The sequence below is a fragment of the Monodon monoceros genome, unplaced genomic scaffold (assembly GCF_005190385.1).
Source record: "Monodon monoceros isolate NGI ecotype Baffin Bay Population unplaced genomic scaffold, NGI_Narwhal_1 Super_Scaffold_10, whole genome shotgun sequence".
In the NCBI taxonomy this organism is placed as follows: Eukaryota; Metazoa; Chordata; class Mammalia; order Artiodactyla; family Monodontidae; genus Monodon; species Monodon monoceros.
Genome location: NW_021703766.1, coordinates 30,741,133 through 30,765,393, shown reverse-complemented (window position 1 = coordinate 30,765,393; position 24,261 = coordinate 30,741,133). Strand labels below are relative to the sequence as shown.

Below are 24,261 nucleotides of genomic sequence, written 5' to 3'. Positions count from 1 at the left end.
CTTTGAGGGCATTTAAGGAAAGAACTAGCAATGTCCTCCTCATTTCAGGAGCCTACTTTCATACAGAAAGATAATACTGATCATTATTAATTGCCTTGAATAATTGTTTAAATATATAATTTGAGGAAAAGGTTCATGTAACATTGTCTTATTCAGCATTTTTATTAATATAAAAATATTTAAACCTTAAATATTTTAAACATATAGCTATGGGGTAAATTCTTTGATATATTGAAGATATGTGATAGAATATATATAATATAAATCTTCAATATATAATATAAACAGTTGATCCTTGGACAGTATGGGTGTCAGAAGTACTGATGCATGCCACCCCCTCAGCCAAAAATTTGAGTATGACTTTACAGTTAGCCCTCCGTGTCCTCAGTTCCGCATCCCTGGGTGCAGTCAAGCATGGATCGTGTAGTCCTGTAGTATGTATTTATTGAAGAAAATCCACATATGAGTGAGCCTGCACATTTCAGACCCATGCTATTCAAGGGTCAACTGTATTAATATATCTTATCTATAACATATCTTCAATTTTATATGACTAAATTTCTTGGATCAGCTTATTTGTACTAGTTGCACAGCTAGATTTTCAAGCCATTCCTTTGTCCATGTATTTTAGAGAATGCAGCTCCATGAGGGGAGACCCAAGCAAAAAAGGCATCGTTGCAGAAACCCCAATAAACTAGATGTGAATAGTCTCACTGGAGAAGAACGTGTTCAGCTGATTAACAGAAGAAATGCCAGAAAGGTATTTATATATTTGTTGTTAATTTTTCATGTTGATTCACTGCTTAAGAGATCTCTAGAACACTACTTCATTATGCAGTATTTTCTAACAGACCTGGTTGGGTTAAATGTAGAAGATTTGCAGGAAAAGACATGGACTACAATTTTATGCAGTCTAATTTCAAATCCCACATCTTTGTGTAAGCTGTTGAATGAAATAAGCAAGTTAGTTTACATTATCTGTGCCTAAGCAGTGGCCCTGAGCAAGAGCACTACGTGTAAGTCAGTGGTTCTCAAAAGGGGGCACCTTTGTCCTCCAGGGGACATTTAGCAACGTCTGGAAATATCTTCGGTAGTCACAACTTTGGAGTAAGGAGGTGGGTGTTGGGGAGGTGGTGAGCAGAGGAAGGATGCTAGTGGCATCTAGTGGATAGAGGCCCAGAATGCTGCTATACCTCCTGCAGCACAGGGGCCAACCCCTACAACACCAGTCCAAAATGTCTGTAGTGCAAAAGTCGAGAAACTCTGTTGAAAAGGGGACACTATTCTCATCATGGCCATTATAGATTTATATATTTGTCACGTGATTTTCCATCATTTGGCTGTTAAGTGTCTCGTTCTATCAAAATGGGCACATTACATAATTTTCTGATAGATGGAAATAAAATGTCTTAAACAAAGGTACCTTATACACTAATAGTATCCCTGTGTTTACCTTCTTGCTTTATTGATTGATGAATGGTAACAGTCAGGTTTTTCCAAAGTCTATTTCTGAACCAAATGTGGCTCAACATTTGTTTTCCCAAATTGTGTCTGTTTCATGTTTGGATTGGTATATGTCTCTTTTACCTCCTAAAGTAAATGATGGAACACTTGTGGCACCCTTTTGTAAGTTCATAGCTTTGACATTTTTATTGTTTTCTATTCTGATGAGCAAGCAACAAAATAAGTAAGAAAGAAGAAATGGCCTCAGAGTAAGAACAGCACATTTCTCACTGAGTTCCTTCACTCACAAATTAAATTACCCTACAAAGGTCACATTAATTCCCTAGTTCTGTCTTGCCCTCTGTTAAATGACTTCACTGCTAGTATAAAAATACATGAAATCATTTGACTTTCTCAGAAGAAATACTGAAATTGGAAGAAAACTACTTTTAAAATAACAATTGTCTTAATATTATCATATGCACTCATTAAAATTAATACTGATTTTTCCCCAATTTTGTAGAGATAGCTTATTCAGCTTTTGTTAGTGCTTTAAAGTGATGTCATAGATGTATTAGGGGAAGAACAAGATGACATTTTAGTTGCATTTTACTTAATTTTATGCTTGCATAGATTGTGTTACAAATCTTTGCACTTCATCTTATAATGAAATTAGCATTTCTAGATATGAATAAATTTCTCTTAGCCAGTTTTAAGGAAATGGAACCAGTTTTTAAATTTTTACTTGTTAGGTTTAACATTAAACACCCTAAATTTTATTTTTCATTGTTGTAACCTGATAAAAGTCCTGTTCATTTCCTTTAGTTTGTAGATTTCTTTATTGTTCTGAGTTTCTAGAGTGCAGACTTGAGGATTGATCAGTTACTAAGGAAAAGATCCACTTGCTGAATCCCATAAACCATACAGAGGGCCTCCAGTGTAAACTGGAGCTTAATGAAGGTCATAATAAAAAGGAGATGGCAACAGAAACTTGAGAGGCTAAGTAAAGATTATAGGAAATACTAGATAAGAATACCTATAGGTATTATAACTGGCCATATTAAACCCTGTCTATATCCTAACAAGATATAGTATGTATTCATTCAAAAAGGTGTGGAAAAAGGAATTATTCAAGAAGTGTCTTTAGACTCCAAAGGAACATTAAATTGGTAGGTTCAAATCATTTAAACATTTAAAGGGATATGTATATTTTTATACTTTTAGGGTATCAGTTTACATAATAGATAAGTGCATGGGTTTTTGAGACCTGAGTTCGAAAGCTGATCCTAACACTTACTAGCTAGCTTTAGGCAACTTGTATAACTTCTCTGAGGCTTAGTTCCTTCATTTGAAAAGTAGAAATAATACCTTCTCAAATGGATGTAGTGAGTACCAAAATAAATTATGTACTCTAAAGTCTTTAGCACAATAGTTGGTAATATGATAATAATAATAATAGCTTATATTTATTATGTGCCAGAACCTTTGCTGAGGCACTTGAATTATCTCATCTTCATAAAACCCTATGAGGGAGGTGTTGTTATCTCCATTTTGCAGATCAGAAAACTGAGGTTCAAAGAGATTTACTGATTTACCCTAGTTCATGTAGGTGGTAAGTCTGACTCCGAAGGGTATACTCTTAACTAGGCTACACTACCTACCCAACATAGTAATTTCACAGTAAATGGTAGTTATTTATTTTACTGTTCCAGTAACTCAAAAACATTTAAGGGACTTCCCTGGTGGCACAGTGGTTAAGAATCCGCCTGCCAATGCAGGGGACACAGGTTCGATCTCTGGTCCAGGAAGATCCCACATGCTGCGGAGCAACTAAGCCTATGTACCACACTACTGAGCCTGCGCTCTAGAGCCCACGGGCCACAACGACTGAGCCCGCATGCCACAACTACTGAAGCCCGCACACCTAGATCCCGTGCTCCGCAACAAGAGAAGCCACCACAGTAAGAAGCCTGCGCACCGCAACGAAGAGTAGCCCCGCTCGCCGCAACTAGAGAAAGCCTGCCCGCAGCAACAAAGACCCAATGCAGCCAAAATCAATTAATTAATTTTAAAGAAAGAAAGACATTTAAAATTTACATTAGCACATGTTTATATAGTATATTAATAGTTCTTGTGGATTGTGGTAGTCCTTTTTAATGTAATAAAGATTGTCAAAAGTGGTTCAATGAATACATGTGTTTTAAAAAAATAAACTCTGTACAGCACAGAATAAAAGCAAGAAATGTCTTCATATTTAATAGTGCTTTTAAGTGTCTAACAATCTGTTTTTCATTTATAGGTTGGAGGTGCCTTTGCTCCCCCTCTGAAAGATTTATGTCGGTTCCTGAAAGAAAATACAGAATATGGAGTAGCTCCTGAATGGGGAGATGTTGTTAAGCAGTCTGTGAGTATTTCATAAATACTAATTCAGACATCATTTTTAAAATTAGATGCCATTTAATTATAACTTAGATTAAATTTTAAGTTAAGAATTAACAAAATAGGGCTTCCCTGGTGGCGCAGTGGTTAGGAATCTGCCTGCCAATGCAAGGGACACAGGTTCGATCCCTGGCCCAGGAAGATCCCACATGCCATGGAGCAACTAAGCCCATGCACCACAACTCCTGAGCCCATATGCCACAACTACTGAGGCCCACGCACCTAGAGCCGATGTTCTGCAACAAGGGAAGCCACGACAGTGAGAAGCCCACGCGCAGCAACGAAGACCCAACACAGCCAAAAATAAATTTATTTTTAAAAATTAACAAAATATTCCAAGAATATGTGAAGGTATTTTTTAGTTCACAATTTTTGTTTTGCAGAATATGTTACAGATTTCTCAGATGCTGTTGAGTTAGAATGCAGAATCAATATATGCTGATTTGTGTTTATTTTAATCTCTAAGATACTATTTGAGCAATACCACAATGAATAGTCAAAAGATATTGGGCGGCAGGGGCAGGATTCTCTGGCGGTCCAGTGGTTAGAACTCTGTGCTTCCACTGCACGGGGCATGGGTTCAATCCCTGGTTGGGAAATTAAGATCCCATGTGCTGCACAGCGTGGCCTAATTAATTGATTGATTGATTGATTAAAAGGCATATTAAGAAAACAAAGATGGGGAAAGATATATATATGTAAGGTTATTCATCATAATACAGTAATAAAAATTGGGAATATACCAATGGTCCATCAGTATATTGAAAAACTGCAACTATTTTAAAAATTATATCTTAGAACATCTAGTGACAAGGGAGAAAAAGTTCACAGTGTTGTTAAATGGGGTAGTAGTTAAGCTCTTGGAGTATCAAAGCCTAACCATGTGGTAAGTGCTGAATAAATAATAGCTATTATGTCTACAGGTGTCTAAATGAAAAAGACAGGCAGTAAACCTATGTTCAGTATGATTCTATTTTTTTTTTTTTTATTTTAGAAAAGAGGTGAAGAGAATTGTAAAATCTGTTTATATGCACAAGGGGAAGATGGAAGCACACATCCTGAAATGTTAGCAGTGGTTCTCTCTGAACAGTGAAACTATGGATGATATTTTTCTTTGTATTTTTTTGTTGTCCTGTTTTCTGTAGTGAACCCTAATGCTTTTGTAAAGAGAACAAATAAGTTGATCAGTTCAAAACAGAATTTTAAAATAGTCCCATGAGAGTCTTTCAAACCACTGTCTAGAGCTACAGTGTCACAAATGGTAGCCACCAGGCACATGTGGCTATTGAGCACTTGAAATTTGGCTAGTCTGAAGTAGGAGGTGTTGTAAGTGTGAAGCACTGTTTCTGGATTTTGAAGGCTTAGTTTGGAAAAATGAATATAAAATATCTCAATAATATTCATAGATGACATAGTGAAATGACAGTGTTTTTGTTATGTTAAATAGACTATATTGCTAAAATTGGTGTCACGTATTTTACCTTTTTTTAATTGTGGCTACTAGAAAATTTTAAATTACATACGTGGCTTACATTATTTCTATTGGACAATGCTGGTCTAGTGGTTCTAAACTCCTAAAACTTTTAGGAATTTTCGTTCATTTGTTTGTTTTTTACTTCTAGGAGTTTTGAGCCTGAGAAAATCATGGGAGAATTTCAAGAAAGTAGCATAGGTTGCCCTCCATTGCCCTGGACTTGGTGCTTCCCAGTCTGCAGGTGCTACTGCTGTTCTGAGCCAAGTGATTTTTCCCCCCTGTTGATTATCTTTTTCGGTTTGGCTCTGTCTCCTTTACTCCCAAAGTGATAGGAAAGAGTCATATGAAGCATCTCATTTTAATCTTTACTTCTTCTGTCCTTTGCTTATTGTTCTTCCAGATTAGAAGAGGGGCACTCCTTTAGTCTTCTAGAGCAATTGGTGATGTGAAAAATGTAAGGGCATGGCAGTAGTAACCCTCATGAAAAAATTTCTTCGGACCTTCTGTTTTCCAGAACTATTCTACTAACTTATGCCTCACAGTATAAAAGAGGGCCAGAGACCTCTTTCTGCCCTCTTAAGATAAAATGAGAAAAAGAGCTGTTTCAAGCCACTACTTATACTAAGATGAAATTGGGTTATCTCTCTCATAATTGGTTATATCAATACAGAATAAGTTTATGAATGATTACCTATTTTTAATAGCTTATTTGTATCACAAACTAATAGCTATTGATTTTATTTGAAAATGGTTATTATTGATGGATTTTTTTTTTTTAGGGATTTCTTCCAGAAAGTATGTATGAACGTATTCTCACTGGTCCCGTTGTGAGAGAGGAAGTAAGCAGGCGAGGGAGACGGCCTAAAAGTGGAATTGCAAAGGCCACTGCGGCGGCAGCAGCTGCAACTGCCACCAGTATTTCAGGCAGTCCTTTATTAGCCAATGGATTACTTCCAGGTGTGGACCTCCCAACTCTTCAGGCCTTACAACAAAACCTACAAAACTTGCAGTCACTGCAAGTGACTGCAGGGCTCATGGGAATGCCTGCTGGCCTTTCTTCTGGAGGAGAAGCTAAAAACGTGGCTGCCATGTTCCCCATGCTGCTGTCAGGAATGACTGGATTGCCAAATCTGTTGGGCATGGGAGGACTCCTGACAAAGCCTACAGAATCTGGAACAGAAGAAAAAAAGGGAAATGACTCTACGGAGCTAGAAGGAAAAAAAGAAAGGACAGAGAGCCAAAATTCAGAGAATGGTGGTGAAAGCTCTGTGTCAAGTTCTCCTTCAACATCCTCTACTGCTGCATTAAGTGCAGCTGCAGCTGCCAACCCGTTAGCTCTTAACCCACTATTACTATCCAATATACTTTATCCAGGGATGCTTCTCACTCCAGGCCTTAATCTTCATATTCCAACTTTGTCCCAGTCCAATACTTTTGATGTACAGAAAAATAAAAACAGTGACTTAGGCTCATCTAAGTCTGTAGAAGTAAAGGAAGAAGATTCCAGAGTTGGAGATCAGGAAGACAAAGGGGGAACTGAACCGAGTCCTCTCAATGAAAACAGCACAGATGAGGGTTCAGAGAAAGCTGATGCTTCATCTGGATCTGATAGTACACCATCGTCATCTGAGGATTCAGATTCGAGTAATGAAGACTGATTCCCAGACTGCACTTAAATTATGAACTGATTTTGGATTTTTTTTCTTTAATTATTAATTGTAAATACCCCAGTGTTGAGTGCATCAATAACTTACTGACTGAACATTTCAGTTATTTGTTTAGAAGTGCAAACTGCTTTCAGAGACGTTTTGCATGTAATATTTCTTAAGATTCATAAGTTTCTGAACTCGTATGTACTATCAAATACATAAAGGTGTAAAATTACAACAAAAGGCATTATAATTTTGTTGGGGGTTAATTTTATGAAAATTATGCTCAATAAGAGTTGTATATTTAATATATTTGCAGTGAACACAGAATACTTTATGCATATTACTGATTTAATTTGAATATAGTTTTACAGCCTCCTTGACACCTATAATTTACAGATCAAAACTCAGCAATAATTTGGGCAGCTAATGAATGTCATGAAAGCTGTAGAATCTACATCACCATCCATTGCTTTAATTACATGAAAATGCTCTAGTGTTGTGATGCACTGCTGATATTTCCAATTCAGGTACAAGTGTGTTTTAAAGAAGAAATAAGTTTCCCAATCAGCCAATTTAACTGGCTACCTGTTACCTCAGCTGAGTTAGTTTAGGAAGTTTACATTCGTTTCTAATTCTATACTTGTTTTCAGGGGTTTTTTAAACACATCCTATATATCATGTTAATCTGGCAAGAAATATGACTTGCTTTTTGCTGAGCTTCACTCTTAAAATCAGTAAAATTAAGTCATGAAATAATCCTGTGTCATTTGGCACCCTCTAGACATATTTAGTTTCAGCTCTTCAAAGTTTGGCCTCCTCTTAGAAATAATTGTCTCAGATGAGTAATGTCTGTTTCCAGGGTTCAGAAAAGGCAAACTCATGAAATGCCACTGAAAAGAACTTTCAACACAGCATACTTCATGTAAAAGAAATTGTTTGTTTGCTTTATTTGTGTAGATTTCTATTTGTGTTTTACGTCATGGAAATATTCCGGAATTAACAGATAATAGGGTAAAGTAACATGCAGATAGTCTCAATTCATTCTGAGTTTCTACGTATAAGCAAACTAAAGGTTGCCCAGAATCAGTGTTGGGTTATCAGTTTATATTAAATATACTGAGTTGCCCATTTTGAAAATGCACTTTGAATAATCTCAAAAAAATATACGTTACTCCTATGAACCACAAAAAATGAAGCCAAAGGCTTCTGATCAATTTCTTAGAACCCTTTACCATGTAAAATTTGTCTGTTTGATTTGTGATACAATTTCTCCTGCTAAAGCTGCTATTATTCTGACAAGGTAGAGGTCCAGGTTCACCTTCATATACATTTAAAACAATGAGAACTGAATTGGAAATAAAATATCATTTACATCCTAAGGAGAGACAAGTGTTAGCGTTTTTCTGGTACTTAAAAATAAGTCAGTGATAAAGTTTGCGAGGGGAAAAGTACCCCAGTTCTCTCCCAGAGAAAAAATAACTTTTAGTATGTTTTGATAGAACTCTATTGCTTTGTCATGAATTAAGCAATTATATTGGATTTTCCGAGACCTTTACCAGTAAATTATGTTTCTGTATGTAAAATAACTAACCCCTTATTAGAGAGACAGTGTTATATGTATTTACAAAATTATATAAGTTCCATTGGGATTGTATTGATTTTTGTATTTTCCCAAAATAGTACTTTGAATTGATAGTCCTTTATGCAATGTCTTAGCAATAGTCACTATAATGCCCTTCCAGGAGAAGTGGGTAGTAATTCTTCATCATGAAAATGATATATTACATATTTAGTATCTTCCCTTTGCAGTATTGCACCTTTGTTTAACTAGAATACACCTATGAGATAGCCAAAGTTTTTCAAACACAGTTAACTTAGTTTGCCGGTAAAGTATTTCAGCACCATCCACATTTCCCTTCTCTCCCCCTAGTTATACCCACATGATCTTCGTTCCTTTCTGTCTCCAATTTAAAATAAAGGGGAAAAAAGCCCTAGATCTTGTCACTAAAATCTAATTTATATCAAATTTATGAGATAAAGTATTTTCCTAATTATGATCAAATGAATTTGGTTAACATCTTAGTGATTCTCTTTCTATGTAATAAGGCAGTTGCAGTTTTCAAAGCATTAAGGCTAGTATTAACTTTAAACATTCTCTTGGGTTTCAAGACACTTCTATCTAGTACTGATTGGGGAAAAGTTGTCCAGCTATCAGCTTAAAAAAACATGCAAACATGGTTGTGTAAAGTTAAGGGTTATAAGAAAAGAAATCAGTAGAATTACATAATACTAAAGTTGCAGTTGAAAGGATATCCAAGTATGTGTTGGTAGTTACTAAAAGAATTATAGCTGTTATTGCCTTGTATTTATAGCCCTTGTTTCAGGTTTCATGATTCAAGTCTTAGTCCAATTTTTCTTTTGGACATTGCAATATTTACCAGTTGTGTTTTGTGTAGTCTGAATTTGCTTTCTGTAGTTGAGCAAACGTCTTAAAAAGTCATTTGTAATTTATTAAATTACTTTCTATGATGTTCTATAGAGCAAATGGAAGTTTAATTATTTTTTATTAAACATATTCTTTGACTACCCATGATGTCAGCCTCTGTACATGACAATTTTTTTTATTTTTATATATAATTTATCTTATTCCAGTTATGAAGGAAACCATAGCCATAAATCTTTAAAAGGAAAGTGGAAGAATTTTTAAGAGACAGAAGTTGGCTATAATTATATCCACAATATTATTATTTCCCAAAGTTTTCTTCCCTTGGACCTTTAAAAATCCCAAAAGACCCAGAGATATACCTAACCTCTTAAGTCCATTTTGAAGATCAGTATTTATTTTTTCCCTTGGTCCTAGAGACTTTCCTAATTCATCACTGTTGTTTGCAGTGTTTTTTTTATAAATATGAAAGAAATTTGTTTTTCCTCAAACTACAAAAGTAGAACAGTGGAGTCTCATCACCCTCATTTAACTTGAACACATTCAACTATACTGCCATGCTTTAGAAAACCTTTCTTTTTTGTAAAATATACTAAACAAGTCAACAACTTCATCTGGTGCTCACCCAGAGGATCAGTAATATGTTCCACTGCTGGAGGAAGAATTGGCTGTGTCGGATGATTTTGAGAGAAGATACACTATGTATAAAATGATGTATTCTGTATATTTTGAGCTGTAGGAGGGAAAAAAGTGGTTTGGGGGGAGAGTAATTTTTGACTACAAGTAATGTTCACCTCATTCAATAAATTAAGAACTTAATCTCTACATAAATGCAACTTCAGTACAGTAAGCTATTTATTTTAAAATGCAGAAAAACAAAAAGCTATTTAAATCATCCATAAACCCACCCTGAAATACTGTTCATGTAGCTATCCAATCTTTTTATCTGTATGTTATATACATGTAGTGGGTTGAATAGTGTCCTACAAAAATTCATGTCAACCCAGAATCTCAGAATGTGGCCTTAATTGGAAATAGGATCTTGGCAGATAAAATTAGTTAAGATGCAGACATACTAGATTAGGGTGGGCCCTAAATCCAATGACTGTTATCCTTATAAGAAGAGGAGAGGACATAAGAAACACAAGGAATAGGGCCACGAGGCAATAAGCAGAGATTGGTGCTGTGCAGCTGCAAGCCAAGGAACACCAAGGGCTACCAGCAACCACCAGAAGCTAGGAGAGAAGCATGAACAGATTCTCCTCCACAGCCTCCAGAAGGAACCAACCTTGCCAACACCTTGATTTTGGACTTCTGGCCTGAACTGTGGTAGAATAAATTTCAGCTGTTTTAAGCCATCCAGTTTGTGGTAATTTGTTACGGTAGCTTTAGGAAACATACATTTTCATATTAAATCAGTACTATATGGGACAGAATATTGGCTGTTTTGCCTTTAATATACTGGCCTCTATGTCAGTAAGTATCCTGCAATGTGATTTTTAATACATATATTGCCCATACAGGTGTAATTTATTTAACCAGGAACCTAATTATATATGCATTTTTTTGTATCCATCCCTAATGATTTCCTTAACCCCTAGAAGTGAAAATACTTCTGTTTTTAAGGCTTTTGATTTGTGTTGCCAGTGCCAATGACATTAGTAACAATTTATACTACTACTAGCAGCATACATTTTGTGCCTGCTCATTTACCCCAAATTCTTACCAGTACTGTGTGTTGCATTTGAAATCATCTTTGCCTTTACTAACAGGCAAAAATAACATCTTTTTAAAAAACTGAAGTATAGTTGATATACAATATTATGTATGTTACAGGTGTGCAATATAGTGATTCACAATTTTTAAATGTTATACTCCACTTACAGTTGTTATAAAATATTGGCTATATTCCCCATGTTGTACAATATATCCTTGTAGCATACTTCATACACAGTAGTTTGTACCTCTTAATCCCCTCCCCCTATATTTCCCCTCCCCCTTTCCCTTTCCCCACTGGTAACCACTAGTTCTCTATACTTTTGAGTCTGCATTTTTGTTAAATTCACTAGTTCGTTCTATTTTTTAGATTTCACATATAAGTGGTATCATACAGTATTTGTCTTTGTCTGACTTATTTCACTTAGCATAACACCCTCCAAGGCCATCTGCATTGCTGCAAATGGCAAAATTCCATACTTTTTTATGGCTGAGTAGTATTCCAGTGTGTGTGTGTGTGTGTGTGTGTGTGTGTGTGTGTGTGTGTCTCCACATCTTAACATCTTAATGAATTTTTAAATCATTCTTCCTTTTTCTTAGTAAAAAATAAGACAGAATGTTATAGAAAATCATGGGGAAGAAGAGAGGAGGAGAAGCACAAAGTAAACAACCCATAATGTTGAATACTCAGACATAATTGTTAACTTTTGGGTCATTTTTTTTGCATATACATATTATGTATTATTTTAATAAGAGTGAAGTTAAACTGTACATACCATTTTGTAACCTTTTCATTTACTATATCATAATAATCTTCCCATACCATTAAAGAATCTTTCACAATTTTTTTTATACAGCAGGTTCTTATTAGTCCTCAATTTTATACACATCAGCGTATACATGTCAATTCCAATCGCCCAATTCATCACACCACCATCCTCACCCCACCCCACCCCCGTGGCTTTCCCCCTTTGGTGTCCATAAGTTTGTTCTCTACATCTGTGTCTCAACTTCAGCCCTGCAAACCAGTTCATCTGTACCATTTTTCTAGGTTCCACATACATGTGTTAATATACGATATTTGTTTTTCTGTTTCTGACTTACTTCACTCTGTATGACAGTCTCTAGATCCATCCACGTCTCAACAAATGACCCAGTTTCATTCCTTTTTATGGCTGAGTAATATTCCATTGTATATATGTACCACAACTTCTTTATCCATTCGTCTGTCGATGGGCATTTAGGTTGCTTCCATGACCTGGCTATTGTAAATAGTGCTGCAGTGAACATTGGGGTGCATGTGTCTTTTTGAATTATGGTTTTCTCTGGTATATGCCCAGGAGTGGGATTGCTGGATCATATGGTAATTCTATTTTTAGTTTTTTAAGAAACCTCCATACTGTTCTCCATAGTGGCTGTATCAATTTACATTCCCACCAACAGTGCAATAGGGTTCCCTTTCCTCCACATCCTCTCCAGTATTTGTTGTTTGTAGATTTTCTGATGATGCCCATTCTAACTAGTGTGAGGTGATACTTCATTGTAGTTTTGATTTGCATTTCTCTAGTAATTAGTGATGTTGAGCAGCTTTTCATGTGCTTCTTGGCCATCTGTATGTCTTCTTTGGAGGAATGTCTATTTAGGTCTTCTGCCCATTTTTGGATTGGGTTGTTTGTTTCTTTAATATTGAGCTGCATGAGCTGTTTATATATTTTGGAGATTAATCCTTTGTCCGTTGATTCGTTTGCAAATATTTTCTCCCATTCTGAGGGTTGTCTTTTCGTCTTGTTTATGGTTTCCTTTGCTGTGCAAAAGCTTTGAAGTTTCATTAGGTCCCATTTATTTATTTTTGTTTTGATTTCCATTACTCTAGGAGGTGGATCAAAAAAGATCTTGCTGTGATTTATGTCAAAGAGTGTTCTTCCTATGTTTTCCTCTAAGAGTTTTATAGTGTCCAGTCTTACCTTTAGGTCTCAAATCCATTTTGAGCTTATTTTTGTGTATGGTGTTAGGGAGTGTTCTAATTTCATTCTTTCACATGTAGCTGTCCAGTTTTCCCAGCACCACTTATTGAAGAGACTGTCTTTTCTCCATTGTATATCCTTCCTCCTTTGTCATAGATTAGTTGATCCTAGGTGCATGGGTTTATCTCTGGGCTTTCTATCTTGTTCCATTGATCTATGTTTCTGTTTTTGTGTCAGTACCATATTGTCTTGATTACTGTAGCTTTGTAGTATAGTCTGAAGTCGGAGTGTGATTCCTCCAGCTCTGTTTTTTTTCCCTCAACACTGCTTTGGCTATTCGGGGTCTTTTGTCTCTCCATACAGATTTTAAAATTTTTTGTTCTAGTTCCATAAAAAATGCCATTGATAATTTGATAGGGATTGCATTGAATCTGTAGATTGCTTTGGATAGTATAGTCATTTTCACAATATTGATCCTTCCAATCCAAGAACATGGTATATCTCTCCATGTGTTGGTATCATCTTTAATTTCTTTCATGAGTGTCTTATAGTTTTCTGCACACAGGTCTTTTGTCTCCCTAGGTAGGTTTATTCCTAGGTATTTTATTCTTTTTGGTGCAATGGTAAATGGGAGTGTTTCCTTAATGTCTCTTTCAGATTTTTCATCATTAGTGTACAGGAATGCAAGAGATTTCTGTGCATTAATTTTCTATCCTGCTACTTTACCAAATTCATTGATTAGCTCCAGTAGTTTTCTGGTGGCATCCTTAGGATTCTCTATGTACAGTATCATGTCATCTGCAAACAGTGACAGTTTTACTTCTTTTCCAATTTGTATTCCTTTTATTTCTTTTTCTTCTCTGATTGCCGTGGCCAGGACTTCCAAAACTATGTTGAATAATAGTGTCACGAGTGGACATCTTGTCTTGTTCCTGATCTTAGAGGAAATGCTTTCAGTTTTTCACCATTGAGAATGATGTTTGCAGTGGGTTTGTCATATATGACCATTATTATGTTGAAGTAGTTTCCCTCTATGCCCACTTTCTGGAGAGTTTTTATCATAAATGGGTGTTGAATTTTGTCAAAAGCTTTTTCTGCATCTATTGAGATGATCATATGGTTTTTATTCTTCAATTTGTTAATATGGTGTATCACATTGATTGATTTGTGTATATTGAAAAATCCTTGCCTCCCTGGGATAAATCCCACTTCATCATGGTGTATGATCCTTTTAATGTGTTGTTGGATTCTGTTTGCTAGTATTTTGTTGAGGATTTTTGCATCTATATTCATCAGTGATATTGGTCTGTAATTTTCTTTTTTGTAGTATCTTTGTCTGGTTTTGGTATCAGGGTGATGGTGGCCTCATAGAATGAGTTTGGGAGTGTTCCTTCTGCTGCAGCTTTTTCGAAGAGTTTGAGAAGGATGGGTGTTTGATAGAATTCACCTGTGAAGCCATCTGGTCCTCCTGGACTTTGTTTGTTGGAAGATTTTTAATCACATTTTCAATTTCATTACTTGTGATTGGTCTGTTCATATTTTCTATTTCTTCCTGGTTCAGTCTTGGAAGGTTATACCTTTCTAAGAATTTGTCCATGTCTTCCAGGTTGTCCATTTTATTGGCATAGAGTTGCTTGTAGTAGTCTCTTAGGATGCTTTGTATTTCTGTGGTGTCTGTTGCAACTTTTCCTTTTTCATTTCTAATTTTATTGATTTGAGTCCTCTCCCCCTTTTTCTTGATGAGTCTGGCTAATGGTTTATCAATTTTGTTTATCTTCTCAAAGAACCAGCTTTTAGTTTTATTGATCTTTGCTATTGTTTTCTTTGTTTCTATTTCATTTATTTCTGCTCTGGTCTTTATGATTTCTTTCCTTCTACTAACTTTGGGTTTTGTTTGTTCTTCTTTCTCTAGTTCCCTTAGGTGTAAGGTTAGATTGTTTATTTGAGATTTCTCTTGTTTCTTGAGGTAGGCTTGTATAGCTATAAACCTCCCTCTTAGAACTGCTTTTGTTGCATCGCATAGGTTTTGGATCATCGTGTTTTCATTGTCATTTGTCTAGGTATTTTTTGATTTCCTCTTTGATTTCTTCAGTGATCTCTTGGTTATTTAGTAATGTATTGTTTAGCCTCCATGTGTTTGTGTTTTTTATGTATTTTTCCCTGTAATTCATTTCTAATCTCATAGCATTGTGGTCAGAAAAGATGCTGGATATGATTTCAATTTTCTTAAATTTACTGAGTCTTGATTTGTGACCCAAAATGTGGTCTATCCTGGAGAATGTTCCATGTGCACTTGAGAAGGAAGTGTAATCTGCTGTTTTTGGATGGAATGTCCTATAAATATCAATTAAATCTATCTGGTCTATTGTGTCATTTAAAGCTTCTGTTTCCTTATTTATTTTCAGTTTGGATGATCTGTCCATTGGTGTAAGTGAGGTGTTTAAGTCCCCCACTATTATTGTGTTACTGTCGATTTCCTGTTTTATAGCTGTTAGCAGTTGCCTTATGTATTGAGGTGCTCCTATGTCGGGTGCATATATATTTATAATTGTTATATCTTCTTGGATTGATCCATTGATCATTATGTAGTGTCCTTCCTTGTCTCTTGTAACATTCTTTATTTTAAAGTCTATTTTATCAGATATGAGTATTGCTACTCCAGCTTTCTTTTGATTTCCATGTGCATGGAATATCTTTTTCCATCCCCTCACTTTCAGTCTGTATATGTACCTAGGTCTGAAATGGTCTCTTTTAGACAGCATATATATGGGTCTTGTTTTTGTATCCATTCAGCAAGCCTGTGTCTTTTGGTTGGAGCATTTAATCCACTCACATTTAAGGTAATTATTGATATGTATGTTCTTATGACTGTTTTCTTAATTGTTTTGGGTTTGTTTTTGTAGGTCTTTCTTTTTCTTCTCTTGTGTTTCCCACTTAGAGAAGTTCCTTTAGCATTTGTTGTAGAACTGGTTTGGTGGTGCTGAATTCTCTTAGCTTTTGCTTGTCTGTAAAGCTTTTGATTTCTCCATCGAATCTGAATGAGATCCTTGCCGGGTAGAGTAATCTTGGTTTTCGGTTCTTCCCTTTCATCACTTTAAGTATATCATGCCAATCCCTTCTGACTTGTAGAGTTTCTGCTGAGAAATCAGCTGTTAACCTTATGGGAGTTCCCTTGTTTGTTATTTGTCATTTTTCCCTTGCTGCTTTCAATAATTTTTCTTTGTCTTTAATTTTTGCCAGTTTGATTACTGTGTGTCTCAGCATGTTTCTCCTTGGGTTTCTCCTGTATGGAACTCGCTGTGCTTCCTGGACTTCGGTGGCTATTTCCTTTCCCATGTTAGGGAAGTTTTCGACTATAATCTCTTCAAATATTTTCTCAGGTCCTTTCTCTCTTCTCCTTCTGGGACCCCTATAATGCGAATGTTGTTGCGTTTAATGTTGTCCCAGAGGTCTCTTAGGCTGTCTTCATTTCTTTTCATTCTTTTTTCTTTATTCTGTTCCGCAGCAGTGAATTCCACCATTCTGTCTTCCAGGTCACTTATCCGTTTTTCTGCCTCAGTTATTCTGCTATTGATTCCTTCTAGTGTAGTTTTCATTTCAGTTATTGTATTGTTCATCTCTGTTTGTTTGTTTAATTCTTCTAGGTCTTTGTTAAACATTTCTTGCATCTTCTTGATCTTTGCCTCCATTCTTTTTCCGAGGTCCTGAATCATCTTCACTATCATTATTCTGCATTCTTTTTGTGGGAGGTTGACTATCTCCACTTCATTTAGTTGTTTTTCAGGGGATTTATCTTGTTCCTTCATCTGGTACATAGCCCTCTGCCTTTTCATCTTGTGTATCTCTGTGAATGTGGTTTTTGATCCACAGGCTGAAGGATTGTAGTTCTTCTTGCTTCTGCTGTCTGCCCTCTCTTTCACATTTTCAAAGGGTTTCTCATTCCACATTTATATATATGTAGATGCATCATAATTTATTTAATACCCAATTATTGAGCATTTAGATATTTTTCAGTTTGGGGCTATTTAAACAGTAATGTGTTTGTAGTCAAATCTTTGCATACCCTAATGATTTTTTTCATTAGAATAAATACCTAGGCATGATATAATAATGTTCAAATTTTAAGACCAGTTTGATTGTTATCATTTTATACCCCAACAGTAGAGTAAAAAACTACTTTCTTCTCTATGTCTCCTTAGAAGTACTGGGCATTATAACTTTTTAAAAGTCTCTGTCAATTTGATAGATAAAAAATAGACTCTTTTTTTAGTCTATTTTGGTAACATATAGTATAAAATAGGAATCTTAATTTGAATTTTTCCAAAGAGTTATGCAATGTCCCAGCATCATGTAGTATATAATCTCTCCACTGATTTGACATGCCCTCATTAGTCATAATCTAAGTAATTCATACATGTATATGTGAATTATTTAGGTATATATGATATAGACCATATCTACCATAGATACACATGATATATCAGTAATATATCATGTAAGGAGTAACCATAAGAAAAGTGGAGTAGCTATGCTAATAAAAGAGTAATAGACTTTAGAACAAACCAAAAAAAAAAAGTGTTACTAGAAATAAAGGAGAACATTTTACAATGATTAAAGGGTCAATCTATCAGGAAAATATAACAATTATAGACATATGTGCATCTAACAACAGGGCCACAAAATACATGAAGCAAAACCTAACAAAATTGAAAGGAAAAATACACAATTCAACAATAATATTTGGAGACTAATAGCTCACTTTCAATAATGAATAGAGCAAGCAGGCCAAAGGTCAACAAGAAAACAGATTTGAACAACACTATAAATCAACTAGACCTAAGAAACATCTATTGGACACCACCCAACAATAGCAGAATGCACATTCTTAAAGCACACAAGGACCATTCTGCAGGATAGACCACATGGTAGGTCATAAAACAAGTCTCAAATTTAAAAAGATTCAATCATACAAAGTATGTTCTGCAACCACAAAGGAATGAAATTAGAAATCAGTAACAAAGCTTGGAAATTTACAAATATGTGAAAATTAAACAACATACTCATAAATAAGTACTCAAGAAGAAATCTCAAAAGAAGTTAAAAAATATTTTGTGATGAATGGAAACAAACAAGTAATATACCAAAACATATGAGATATAACCAAAGCACTGCACAAAGGGAAATGTATAGCTGTAAATATCTACATTAAGAAAAAAAAATCACAAATCAACCTAAGTTTGCACTTTAAGAAACTAGGAAAATCTCAAACTAAACCCAAAGCAAGAAGTAAGGAACTAAAGATTAGAGCATAATTACTGAAATAGAAAATAGAGAAAATGAATGAAACCAAAAGGTAATTCTTTAAAAAGATCAACAAAACTGACAAACCTTTAGCTAGACTGATCAACAAAAAAAGAGAAGACTCAAATTTCTAGAACCAGGGAATTCACTGGTGGTCCAGTGGTTGGAATTCTATGCTTTCACTGCCGAGGGCCTGGGTTCAATCCCTGACTGGAGAATTGAGATCCTGCAAGCTGAGTAGTGCAGCCAAAAAAAAAAAAAATTACTAGAATCAAAAGGGAACATCATTCCTACCAATATTACAGAAATAAAAATCATTATAAGGGAATATTATGAATAATTTTATGCCAATAAATTAGATAAACTAGATGAAGTGGACAAATTTCAAGAAAGACACAAACTAGTGAAACTGAATCAAGAAGAAATAGAGGGACTTCCCTGGTGGTGCAATGGGCACGTCACAGGGCACAGCCCCGAGCCATCCATCCTTATACGGAATTGAACTCTGCATTCACTGCTGATAAACGAATCCTTGTTCAAAGTCAAGGGGAGTTTGACCTATGGTCACCACGGTCACCCTCAGCCTTTTGCCATCCGCACATTTTATAAACATGTTTTACCTGCCTTCGAGTCATGAACAGAGCCACATTCAACAGGATGAATACAGGGCGCTGCAATGGTTAAGAATCCACCTGCCAATGCAGGGGACATGGGTTCGAGCCCTGGTCTGGGAAGATCCCACATGCTGCGGAGCAATGAAGCCCGTGTGCCACAACTACTGAGCCCGTGCACCTAGAGCCCGTGCACTGCAACGAAGAGTAGCCCCCACTCACCACAACTAGAGAGAGCCTGCATGCATCAACAAAGACCCAATGCAGTCAAAAATAAATCAATTAAATAAATTTTTTTAAAAAAGAAAGTAAATTAGTGGTTGCCTAGGGCTGGAGGCGTTGGACTGCTCATGGGTATGGGGTTTCTTCATGGGGTGATGAAAATGCTCTAAACAGATTTTGGTTTGTTGCATAACTGTGAATATACTGAAAACAACTGAACTGTATACTTTAAATGGATGAATTGTATGGTATATGGATTGTATCTCAATAAAGTTGCTTTTAAAAACTGACAGAAAGTAAAATGTACAAACTCAATGTAAAATCTTTAAATTTTTAACCTTAATAAGTACCCACTTTGTCCCTCTACTGGAGCTCCTACTGACATGTGGAAACCTCTGCCCCCCTCCACCTACCCCTTTTGCTGATCCATGAGGCTCAAACTAGCTAGCAGCTCCTGCTACTAAGAGCACTCCCTGGGGACCAAGAGGAAAAGCAAGAGTTCTGGAACCTCTTCTCCTCTTCTGTGCATTTACTCCCAAAGTGATCTCATCCAGTCTTTTTTTAAATTATTTTTTTCCTTTTTAAAAAAATTTTTGTTGAAATATAGTTGATTTACAATGTTGTGTTAGTTTCAGGTGTACAGCAAAGTGATTTAGTTATATAAGTTTTGTATATAAGTTCTTTTTCAGATTCTTTTCCCTTATAGGTTATTATAAAATACTGAGTACAGTTCCCTGTGCTATACAGTAGGTCCTTACTGATTATCTGTTTTATATGGAATAGTGTGTATATGTTAATCCTAAACTCATAATTTATCCCTCCCTCCCCCTTCCGCTTTGGTAACCATAAATTTGTTTTCTATGTCTGTGGATCTATTTCTGTTTTGTGTATAAGTTCGTTTGTATCATCTTTTATTTTTAGATTCCACATGTAAGCGATATCATGATATTTGTCTTTCTCTGTCTAACTTACTTTACTTAGTATGAAAATTTCTACGTCCATCCATGTTGCTGCAAATGGCATTATTTCATTCTTTTTTAGGGCTGAGTAACATTCCATTGTATGTACATACCACATCTTCTTTATCTGTTCATCTGTCAATGGACATTTCGGTTGCTTCCGTATCTTGGCTATTGTAGATAGTGCTGCAATGAACATTGGGGTGCAGGTATCTTTTGGAAATGTGGTTTTCTTATGGAGAGCAATCTGCTTTACCTAAAGTCCACCAATTTACATGTAAATCTCATTCATAAACACCCTCACAGAATCATCCTAAATAGTGTTTGACCAAATATCTAGGCACAGTGGCCCAGCCACGTTAACACATAAACTTAACCATCACAGCTTCTATGTTAAGAAGAAATTGTGGTAAAAGGAAAGACAGAAGCAGGAAGGCCAGATGGAAGGACATTGCAAGGATGCTGGTAAGAGAAGATGGAAGCTTGGATCAGAGGACTGGCAATGGAGGAGCTGAGAGGTGGATGGATTTTGAGTAAGTGAAGACTGAGCTGGTGGATTGGATGGAGAAGGTGAGAGAAAGAGGAATCAAGGATGACTCCAAAGTTTTTTGGCCTAGTCAACTGGAAGAATGATGTTGCCTTTTCCTGAGGGGGGAAAAATGGAGACCATGGGGTTAGGGGATGGGCTTCGATGACCTGAGGATGGAAGAGTAAGGGTTCAGTGGGCACAGGGGGCAGCAGAGAGGACACAGCCCCTGCTCCTGGCCTTGAAGCCTGGGGGATATGAGGAAATGCTGGGAGTTCCAGAGCGCACAAGGAGTCGGTGGTCATGGAGGAGAAGGATATTTCATCCTGACCAAAGTAACTCAGGAGAGAAATGACTGGAAGGGTTTTTATTTTTTTTCTTTTTTTAAATTGAAGTATAGTTGATTTACAATGTTGTGGTAGTTTCATGTGTACAACAAAGTGATTCAGTTTTTTATACACACACACACACACACACACACACACACACACACACACACATATACATATATATATGTTCTTTTTCAGATTCTTTTCCCTTATAGATTATTACAAAATATTTAGTATAGTTCCCTGTACTATGCAAAGGTTTGCATTTTTTTAATGAAAACTGAGGAAATCAGTCTGATCAGCCTGGTCAATTTCATCTCAGGAACACTGGGCCTCACAGAATTCAGTGGTGGCCTTGAAGTCAAACTAGGTGTTTAGTTAAATGAATATTAATTGAACTACTGTTAAGTGATAAACACTGTTCTAGGTTTTGGAGACAGAGTGACACTGTTCTCCTTACCCTAAAACCTTAAGTGGCATCCAATCACCTTTAGCATCAAGTCCAAAAACTTAACCAGAGCTTTGACCTCATCTCTATCCATACCTCCTGTTCCTCTTGCTTTTTACACTTCAACCACATTCATATTCCTACAACTCCCTGAACCACCCATGCTTTTTCCCAATTCGAGGTCTTTGAAAAAGCTTTTTCCTCTACCTGAAATGAACCCTTTCCTTATTCTAGTTATGACTTTTAGACTTCTCCTCAGGGAAGTGAAGGGGAAGAAGGCAAAGCCTTTGTCCACCTCCAACCACCCAGGCACTCCTGCCCCTGTGCCTGAGAAAGGTCTTCTGGGATGCAATCCTATAGTTTCCTGACTTTCTTTTTTTTGTAATATATTCACACTTGATAATTACTTGTTCTAGGTCTGTTTTTCCCATGAGATCATAAGCTCTTGAGGGCAGAGACCATGCATATACCATTCACTACTATATCTTCAGTGTTTGGCAAAGTACTTGACACATAGTAGGCACGCACTAAACATTTGCTGAATATTTGAGTGGTTGGATGACAGGATCTCTGGCTAAATGAATTAATGAATAAATGAGTGAAAGAGTAATCAGACCCCAAGAACCAAACCTCTGGAATAACCGAGATTGATTTCTCTTTTTTTTAAAATTCTTTTTAAAATTGAGATAAAATTGATATACAACATTGTATTAGTTTTAGGTGTACAACATAGTGATTTAATATGTGTGTGTGTGTGTGTGTGTATATATATATATATATATATATATATGATTATCACAAGAAGTTTAGTTAACATCTATAACCACACATGGGTACAAATTTTTTGTGTGTGTGACATGAAATTTTAAGATTTATTCTCTTGGCAACTTTCAAATACACAATATGGTATAGTTAACTATGGTCACTATGTTGTGCATTATATCCCCATAACTTATCTATTTTATAACTGGACGTTTGTACCGTTTGTCCACCCATTTTTTTCACCCATTTCACCTACCCACTATTGCCCACATCTGACAACCACCAGTCTGTTCTCTGTATCTAGGAGTTTGGTTTTTGGTTTTTTTTTTTTTTTTTTTTAGATTTCACATATCAGTGATATCATACAGTATTTGTCTTTCTTTGTCTGACTTACTTCACTTAGCATAATACCCTCAAGTTCCATCCATGTCGTCACAAATGGCAGGCTTTCCTTCTTTTATGGCTGAATAATATTCAATTATATACAAATGTCTTTATCCACTCATCTGTCAATGAGCACTTAGGTTATTTCCATGTCTTGGATACTGTAAGTAATGCTGCTATGAATATAGAGGTGCAGATATCTTTTTGAGTTAGTGATTTCATTTCCTTCCAGTAAATACCCAGAAGTGGAATTGCTGGATGATATGGTAGTTCTATTTGTTTTTGTTGTTGTTATTGTTGTTGTTGTTGTTGTTGCTGTTTTTGAGGAAACTCCATACTGTTTTCCATAATGGCTGCACCAATTTACGTTCCCATCAACAGTGTACTAGGTTTTCCTTTCCTTTTCTCCACATCCTTGCCAACATTTGTTATTTGTAGTCTTTTTTTTTTTTTTTTTTTTTTTTTTTTTTGCGGTACGCGGGCCTCTCAGTGCCGTGGCCTCTCCCGTTGCGGAGCACAGGCTCCGGACGCGCAGGCTCAGCGGCCATGGCTCACGGGCCCAGCTGCTCCGCGGCATGTGGGATCCTCCCGGACCAGGGCACGAACCCGCGTCCCCTGCATCGGCAGGCGGACTCTCAACCACTGCGCCACCAGGGAAGCCCCTATTTGTAGTCTTTTTGATGATAGCTTTTCTGACAGGTGTGAGGTGAGAGCTTACTGTGGTTTTGATTTGCATTTCCCTGATGATTAGCAATGCTGAGCATCTTTTCATGTGCCTCTTGGCCATTTGTATGTCTTCTTTGGAAAAATGTCTATTCAGGTCTTCTGCTGATTTTTTAAATCAGGTTGCTTGTTTTTGTTTGTTTTCGTTTTTGTTTTGTTTTGTTTTTTGGCCGCATGGTGCTTCTTGTGGGTACTTAGTTCCCCAAACAGGGATTGAACCTGGGCCCACGGCAGTGAAAGCTCTGAATCCTAACCACTGGTCTGCCAGGGAATTCCTGGGTTGCTTGTTTTTTTGATATTGAGTTGCATGAGCTGTTTATGTGGTTTTGATATTAACCACTTATCAGTCATGTCCCATTCGGTAGATTGTCCTTTCATTTTGTCAGTGGTTTCCTTTGCAGTGTAAAATCTTTACAGTTAAATCAGACCCCATTTGTTTAGTTTTGCTTTTGTTTCCTTTACCTTAAGAGACAGAGCCAGAAAAATATTGCTATGATTTATGTCGCAGGCTCTAGAGCGCAGGCTCAGTAGTTGTGGTGTACGGGGCTGGTTGCCCCGCGGCATGTGGGATCTTCCCAGACCAGGAATTGAACCCGTGTCCCCTGCATTGGCAGGCGGATTCTTAACCACTGCTCCACCAGGGAAGTCCCTTGATGTAGTTCTTCATGTTTGTTTTGATTTTGTTGCTTTTGCTCTTGGTGTCAAATCCAAAAAATTCATTGTTAAGGAGCTTACCACCTGTGTTTTCTTCTAGGAGCTTTATGGTTTCAGGTCTTATGTTCAAGTTTTTAATCTATTTTGAAATCATGTTTGTGTATGGTGTAAAATAGTGGTCCAGTTTCATTCTTTTGCATGTGGCTGTCTA

General features: G+C 36.4%; 1 protein-coding gene across 12 annotated transcripts in view; it reads left to right on the top strand.

The window, feature by feature from the left end:
- Nucleotides 1–9,601, top strand: part of CHD9 (chromodomain helicase DNA binding protein 9) — a 236,832-nt gene extending 227,231 nt beyond the window's left edge. For 5 of the 12 annotated variants that reach the window (XM_029206310.1, XM_029206293.1, XM_029206342.1 and 2 more), the window contains 3 exons: nucleotides 632–760; nucleotides 3,743–3,847; nucleotides 6,136–9,601. In XM_029206310.1, the coding sequence (XP_029062143.1) occupies nucleotides 632–760; nucleotides 3,743–3,847; nucleotides 6,136–7,014 (1,113 nt within the window). In that variant the 3' untranslated portion in view covers nucleotides 7,015–9,601. The remainder of the gene's footprint in view (nucleotides 1–631; nucleotides 761–3,742; nucleotides 3,848–6,135) is intronic. The other 7 variants (XM_029206317.1, XM_029206277.1, XM_029206325.1 and 4 more) reach the window with 3 other exon arrangements.
- Nucleotides 9,602–24,261: the final 14,660 nt, after the last annotated feature.